At 38.7% G+C, this 7736-nt stretch overlaps 1 protein-coding gene across 4 annotated transcripts; it reads right to left on the bottom strand.

The window, feature by feature from the left end:
• Nucleotides 1–258: 258 nt before the first annotated feature.
• Nucleotides 259–6160, bottom strand: LOC147425060 (uncharacterized). Of its 4 annotated transcripts, XM_086500393.1 has the most exons (6): nt 5900–6160; nt 5253–5260; nt 4961–5179; nt 1876–2164; nt 622–1265; nt 259–511 (listed from the first exon to the last, which is right to left on the bottom strand). In XM_086500393.1, the coding sequence occupies exons 1-4, from the start codon at nt 5957–5959 to the stop codon at nt 2143–2145; spliced, it is 309 nt and encodes a 102-aa protein (XP_086356519.1). In that variant the 5' UTR covers nt 5960–6160; the 3' UTR covers nt 259–511; nt 622–1265; nt 1876–2142. The 4 variants fall into 4 exon arrangements, 1 of the variants encoding a protein (XP_086356519.1); XR_015186448.1 differs by lacking the exons at nt 1876–2164; nt 5900–6160 and having other exon boundaries at nt 5253–5650; XR_015186450.1 differs by lacking the exons at nt 1876–2164; nt 5900–6160 and having other exon boundaries at nt 1190–1265; nt 5253–5610.
• Between the last annotated feature and the right edge of the window lie 1576 nt (nt 6161–7736).

The following is a 7736-nucleotide window of genomic DNA, read 5'->3' as shown; positions in this document are numbered from 1 at the left end:
ATCATGCAACACACTAATCACAAGCACACACACATAGATCTATCGAGCACCACACTCCAATCAAACCTACATGCACACACAAGCAAAGAAGGCAATCACACAAGATTAGAGAGGGATTAACCACTAATTACTTACAATCTAGCTAATCAAAGCGTCAATAGCAATCACAAGAAGTATGAGAGAGACATATCAAAAGAGAATTAATCAAGTCACATGAGCAAGGAGAAGCTCAAGGACTCCATAGCCACACAACTCATGAGCTCTCACCAAACCTATGCACACTAACTGACTTGTTCTTTACATCTTGGAACTCCTATTGAGCCCGTAACACATTAAAAATATTACAATGGCTTGAAATAAATCAAGAATTTACAATACATGGCCATTTTGGAAAATGTAAAAATGTGTAACTCCAATCTTCACTGATTTTTTGTATTCATCCTCAATGTACATTTATACGTCTTTGATCTTTAGCAGCTTTTGTTAACTGACGTCGACTCAATTAACATCTCTATAAAAATCGAGCAATAATATTAGGAATTGAAACAACTTTGTAATATACAAATTCAAAGAGAAATTCAAACAATTTTGTAAATATACATTCACAAAATTAATTATTACTTCTCGTAAAGCCAAATCCAATCTCTCTTTGCTCATCAGTGATGTCTTCTCCTTCCAGAATTCCGTCTTTGATACGTTTAAATAACCATGAAAGAATGGATGGAGGTTCACTATTGGTAGATTTATCACCTCTTTGTTTTCTTTGTGGCTTGCAAACTTCATGGTACTCTTCAACGAACCTTTTCATAAACTGTGAGTTGTAAATAAAGGTTAAAATATTAAAGTATTCTATAGTTGTGAGCTTGTGGGGCATACTCTTGACACATAACACCTCCTCTGATAGTGTAAGATACCTTTCTATTGTCCATCTACAAGGAATAGCTTTGTCAACATGCTCAAGGTACCTTGAAAAATAGTATGTGCACTATCTAAGAACCCATCCCTTGGCCATTGAACCCTATGGTTGCCCTTTTTGGTGAACAAGCCCCTTCAAAACTCCCATGAATCTCTCAACCCAAAACATCCAATGAGTGCTAACAACATCTTGAATCACTATCTCATCCACAAAATGGATGAGTATGTGGACTTGAATATCAAAAAATAAAGTTGGTATCTCTTTTTTCTCTACCAAGGAAAGGAGCTCGATGCATTTCCTTTTCTTTTGCAGTATTGACCTTGTATCAATCTCCATAGACATGATCCATCTATTAAAAAAATGCAAGAACAATGTGTTAAACATTTATTAAAAGCACATATATAAATATATTATAGACATTTATAAATTTCTCGCTCTCTTAAATGATAGATAACATCTCGGATGCCACTTTTTAAGCAACCATCAAAAATAAGAGAGAGATCATGCTACATGTATCAATTTACAGTCAAATTAGTATCATTTGATCGGAACAACAACTTGTTATGATTAAAGAAAAATTAGTTATCTTGATCAAATTATGTCATCATGTGTCTTTTAAGTTCAAAAAAACTTGTGTCATCTACAGTGAATACGCTCTTCAATGAAGCACCATATCTCATGAGTGTGCGGAGATATCATATTCTATGGTCAATCTTATTAATCTCTTTGGAGGTAAGCACCCACGTGCATGTGCATATTCTTTTTGACCTGTCTCTTCATCAACATGAGGCCACAAGTTGTGTTTGTAATTTTCTCTTTTAGGTCGTTTCGAGCTGCTTCTATGTCCTTCAAACCAATAAGATGTTTCCATAAGAATGGCCTACATTTTTCAATATATGCATAGGATCAAGAAGATCATCATTCTTCAAATTCTTCTAATACTTCAAAGAAAACCATACATAGGGAGTTAGAGTAGGTCGTCCTCGATATTGCTCATCATCTTTGTCGCTTGCAAATTGTGATTCTAGATCGATGATGGGTCCTTCGGTCCACTTCTTGTTCTCGATACTGTCCATTCTTGACCTTTCCATTAATAAATCTAGTTTGCGTGCTTAGACGTAGTAAATGATCTTTAGATAAGAATCATCTATGTCAAAAGGTACATATATATTTTGAGATGCTTACTATACATTGATTTCAACCATTCACTGTAGGAGGAACAAGCTCTATAGCCTTTGATTGAGCACCCTACATCCATAGTAAAATATTTAGCATGATAATAAAAAATAGCATAAAAGTAAAAATAGTCATACGTATTACTTAAACATAGATCAATATCGGCACAAAATATGTAGCCTCACTAGGATTAGGGACTCTAATACACATGAATGTAACAGCAATCAAATCCATAACAAATTGTATAACAGAGAGACCTGTCTTTTTTAGGCATAGGAGCTCTAATATGTGTTTGAATCTATTCCATAAAAACCAACCAATGTACCAATCCATTCCATTCATTGACAACTGAACCATTCCACCAAATATTGACGATGTGCATTGCCTAATGGTGCCTCATCAGGCCTAAGTGCATTAATGTGATTGTGTTATGCAAAAATCAAGTGCTAGTACATGGGACTTAAAGTGGCTTCCAAAAGCCATTGGTATTCTTTGACATATATAGTGATTCTTATATCTAAAAGATATCTGTGATATTGTGTACCGGTGCGTGTAGTAGTGAGATTATGATCAATAGTAGATTCTGGAATAAATAATTCTTCATCATCTTTGAGTAATGGTGGGTCTTCAAAAACATATGCAATAGGTGGGGTGCCTTTAATTCTTTGCAGCAAACTAACATGGAAGGAGTTGTGTATGTGCCAGTGATGTGGAATGTCAAGCCTGTATGCATTAGGGTTAATGATTTTGATGATCTTGAGGGGGCCATAAAATCTAGGTGCTAACTTGGCCTTGGGGTGCTTTTCAATGTTCTTCAAATGACGCTTTTCAATACGCAATCAAACATAATCAGTTAAAGTGAACTCAACGAACTTATTCTTTTTGTTTGCTTGTACGATGTAGCGTGCTTCAGCTTTTTGAATAACTGTGGTGACTTCTTGCAAAATGAGAACGTGATCTTGTGCAAGGGTGTTGTCTGCAGGAACATTACTAATGATGGTGGTTATAGGGACAGGAAACTTCTTTCCATAAACAATCTCGAAGGGAGCTTCTTTTGTGGCAAAGTGTGGAGTGTTGTTGTAAGCAAATTGGAGGAGAGGAAGGTGCTAGTCCCAATTTGTTGTATTGTCTATTGTGCAGGCCCTAAGGAGGTCAAGGATAATACTATTGGTAGCTTTGGTCTAGCCATTACTTTCAAGGTGGAAAACATATATGAAGTCCATTTTGGAGCCTAGGTTAGTGCACAGGGCAGACCAAAAATGATTGCAAAATTGATAATCATGATAAAAAATTAATACTTTAGAAAAACCATGGTGAGAAAAAATGAGATTCAAAAACATTTTTGCAGCTTGAGGTGCAGTGAGATTCTTTTTACAAAGAATATGATTTCTTGTTGAACCTATCTACGACAATCCATATCATATCATTGTGCGAGAGGTGGATGAAAAACCTGTAATAAATTCCATGGAAATCTCTTCCCAAGGGCCCCTTGGAATAGGCAGGGGCATAAGAAGTCCATGAGTTTTACCATGGTGCCTCTTGACACGCTGACAAACAATGCAGTGTGAGACAAATTGTGCAACATCGTGCTTCATGTCAGGCCAAAAGAAGTAGTCAATGCAAGTAGAGAAAGTGCTTTGAATGCCACGGTGACCCATATACTTTGGTGCATGCATTTTGTAAGGGGGTTCTCTAAAGTGTACAGTGACACACAACTTTTTACGATAAAAGACAAAACCATTCGCAAAAGAGTAGCAACCGCCGACAAGAAAATAATTAATGACAGCCAAATCATAGCATCAGAAGATTAAAATTTCAACAGCAAAAAGATGATTAAGATACACCTCTTGAATGTTAGCAAATGTGTAAGATTGAAGATTAGAGGGTTTCTCATCATCTTCTGACCTACGACTAAGGGCATCAACTATAAGACATTGGATTTGGAAATCTCTAAGAGTTAAGTCGTTTCCCTATTCTTTTCTTAAATTTTTATCTTTTTTCTTTAGCATAGTAGAGTACACCGGTAGAAATTGGTTAAAAGACCAAAATTAGTGCTAATTTCAAGCCATTTAGTGGCATTCTTAAAGATATTTTAACAACTTCCAAATTAGGTTGAGATCAACAAGGCCAAATGATTGTTCTCTTAAGTGTAGTTTAGGGACTGAAGGTGAGGTTGTAACGCGAGAGAGAGAGAGAGAGAGAGAGAGAGAGAGAGAGAGAGATGGCTAAAGACATAGAAAATGCAGTACTCATTGATATTTTTAGAGCGGCATTAGGGAAGTTTTGCCATGCATGGGTATGGGACCTACCTTGAAAAGCACTTGCACGTACAAATTAGGATGATTTGATAGTCGTTCTTAGCTTTGAAATAGGGGTGACGATTGAGAGAGAGCACCATAATAATAATGGTAGATTAAATTTAAGAGCGGTCTAAGATTTTTATGAGAGAGATTAGTGATAAGCTAATCTTGTTAGGCTTAGATTTATATAAAAAAACAGAGCCAGTGCTGATGATATGCCATGCTGGCGAATATCGGCTAGAGGAGCGTCAATTCCATGAGCCTCTCCTGCATAGGACACCCCCCCCAAAATAATAAATAAGCATGATATACGATTCAAACTCCATCCATCCATTGTGGTAATTGTAGCTGTAGAGTTACTCGCCATACAGAACGCCCCCACAAAACTCTCAGACGAGCTCCAATGCCACCCTCCCTTTTTCCATGCAACAACAATGCCGCCAGTCACAACTTTTGGTGTGCAGCATGCACGAGCGAGGGGTAGAAAAAATTTTGTTTGGGCTTTTTGAACTACGCATGAGCGCGGAAGATTGGCTGCATGCAACCACTGTGCAAGAGAAGTATTTACCAGTTTCTTTTTCTGTCTGCTCTCACTCTTGACCTGCGAGGTTGTGAGAGTAACACAGAGCAGCGTGCCACAAACGTTGTGGGAGACAACCACTGAGTAGCACATGGTATTGTGCTCTTTGTTGGCAAAGAATGTTGGACAGCTGCAGCAGATAGGGGTTTCCCTTCAACTTGTGTAGGACATGCGAACCCCAATTTGTTGCAGTCCTTGATCCCACACCTGCGAGCAAACTGACAAGCTTTAATCATCCTCCTCTGACTTAGCAAAAAAGCAAGCTATGAGATGGCATTACTTATTTTCCTATAGAGAGACAAGAAGCTCCGTTGGTGTTTTGAGAAGTGGTGGTGGGAGGTAGTTGCAGAGCGAGAGGGAGGCCAGCATGTGGGTTGATGACTATTAGAATGGTAAACTACCTATCTTCAAAAAGCGACGTGGTTTGCATGGTGGACAAGAACTGAGAGAGAGAGAGAGAGAGAGAGAGAGAGAGAGAAGGGATAAATGAGGGAGGGTAAGGAGGGACGGTGTGCGGTCGAGGATAGACATGCGAGTGAGAGGTGGCATCCAAGGTTGGCTCAAGTGTGGGTGGGTGTGGTTAGAAGGGGGTTGGTATTTTTCATGGCGGTAACGACTGTAAGCCGAGAAAGGTGATTGGTTGGTGAGCAGGTAGAGAGTGCCACAATATGGGCCATCGGTTTGTGCATGCTACTTGCTCGTATGGTGGGCGGCTCTAAGAGTCAGCTGGGAGGGGTGGCTATGAGCCGCAGCTTGTGAGGGCCAAAAAGGTGGGGGTGGCTATGAGCCGCAGCTTGTGAGGGCCAAAAAGGTGGGGTAGGGGTGGTTGGTTGGTGGTCTCCATAAGAGAGAGGGAATAATGAATGGTGCCAGTGAAACGTGTTGCATACGGATGTGAGTTGTGAAGGTGAGGGCATGGACAGTCACCATTGCAAGGGCCAGGAAGTTGGTGCTACCATGCACATAGTGCTCTAGCACACTCCACATCTGTGTTGGTTGGTGAGAACCAAGTCAAAAACAATCACCAGCTTGAGCGACCTACAATGTATGTCCCCAATGATTGTTGGACACCTCTGTCGATGACGTTTATTGCAGGGGGCTATCGTTGTCGGACAGCAGCATCACGAGATTCATTCTATGCTTGCTCTCAGGTGGTGCTCAGAGCAGCGGACATTAAGGTGGGGGAGAGTGTGTTTTGGAGGAGGCGTCGTTTCTTTTTTTTAATAAAAAAATAAAATTATCTTCCTTCTACTCCCTTTACAATATCTCTATTACTTCTTCTTTGTGAATGTTCACTAAGTCTGGATGATCCCGATCTTACGTGTTCTCATCTTCTCTTCGCACTAACAAAGAAATTATAAACTAAAGCCTCTAATTAATCATCATGTTATTACTACAGGTCCCTCAACATTGAATTTCTTGATTCTAGTTATCTTATCAGTGTTACTTAATTTTCTCATTGTAATTTGATGAGGCATTAACCTAAACTATCCTAAAAAAATTATTTTTTTTAAGAATCATGCGCATGAAAAAGGAATAGACAAATAAATTTAGATGAAGCAAAATATTACTGTGTAATTGCACTTAGATTCTGATTATCTAAATCTTCAATATCTTGAGCGTAGCCTTGGCTCTGATACCACTTGCTACAAACAAAAAGCGCAGAGAGCCCTGCAAAACATGGAAAATAACATGCTACAGACAATAAACACAAAAGATTTGCATATCTGGCATATTGTACACCACATAATCGAAGCTATACGTACAAAATCTAAGAGAAAGAGAGAGAGAGAGAGAGAGAGAGAGAGAGAGCGTGAGCGTGTGGATGTGCCTCCTAAAGCGGAGTGCTACACCAGCACGACGAGAGAGAAGAACGGAGAGGAGAGAAGAAAGACACAAGCACTGGGTGCAATCTCCCCCCATTCCTAGAGTGAGCTGGCTTCCTCTAGGCATGCATTTATATTTATTGATAAAAAGGGTCAGCTCATAAAATGAGGCTATTTTCATTCCAATTTGGGATAAGGGGACTTTATTGAACTGACTACAAAGCCTGTGTCTTATTGCATTATTCAATGTCCTGCTAGCTATTGCCAGTCACATACCCACGACTCAGTTGCCTTGACCTTCTACATCACACACACATGACCATAAATGTTAGTCTCAACCTTCTCATCATCCATTACATAACACTTGCATTCTTTGCTCCCTACACCATAAGTCTTGCTAAATCTGGGGTTTTAAATATGTGTTGCATACAGAATGCCAATGAAAAATTTGAAGCACCTTTTGATGGATCTTTTCGCTTGTATCTTTATAACAAGATTTTTACATGTTGAACATTTTTCTTCATTTTTATATTCATCTCTATACAAAATACAATCATTGGAACATGTATGAATGGTGTTGTAACTGAATCCAAGTTTGCTCAATACCTTGTTCACCTCATCTCTTGATACAGGAAGGATGTTTTTTAACTTCTGAAATAATTTGCAACATGTTGAGCAAACACCACATACAAATTAGCTTTGAAAACATTAAAAAATAATGCAATCCTTATTGACAATGGAGAAGGTATTTACTTTAATAGTGCCGAAACGGATGCACTACTCCAAGCATAAACAATTTTGGAGGTTCAAAATAATCAAACTCGCACTTAACCATGATAAATTTGAACCTTTGTATATTTGCTCAACTACTTTCACATTAGAAACTTTCTCTATCACACGTTTCACTTTCTTCGTACCAATCAGGAATAAAATCATCC

This window comes from Adiantum capillus-veneris, chromosome 25 (assembly GCF_014529385.1).
Source record: "Adiantum capillus-veneris isolate H3 chromosome 25, ASM1452938v2, whole genome shotgun sequence".
Taxonomy (NCBI): Eukaryota; Viridiplantae; Streptophyta; class Polypodiopsida; order Polypodiales; family Pteridaceae; genus Adiantum; species Adiantum capillus-veneris.
This window is presented reverse-complemented; position numbering and strand designations above follow the sequence as displayed.

Bases quoted from the DNA above. Each gene is read 5' to 3' on its own strand.
- LOC147425060 (XM_086500393.1), bottom strand. From the start codon at position 5,959: ATGTGGAGTGTGCTAGAGCACTATGTGCATGGTAGCACCAACTTCCTG. The intron at 2,165-4,960 runs GTAAATACTTCT...CTATGGATGTAG, and splicing joins GCAGACAGAAAAAGAAACTG to GGTGCTCAATCAAAGGCTAT.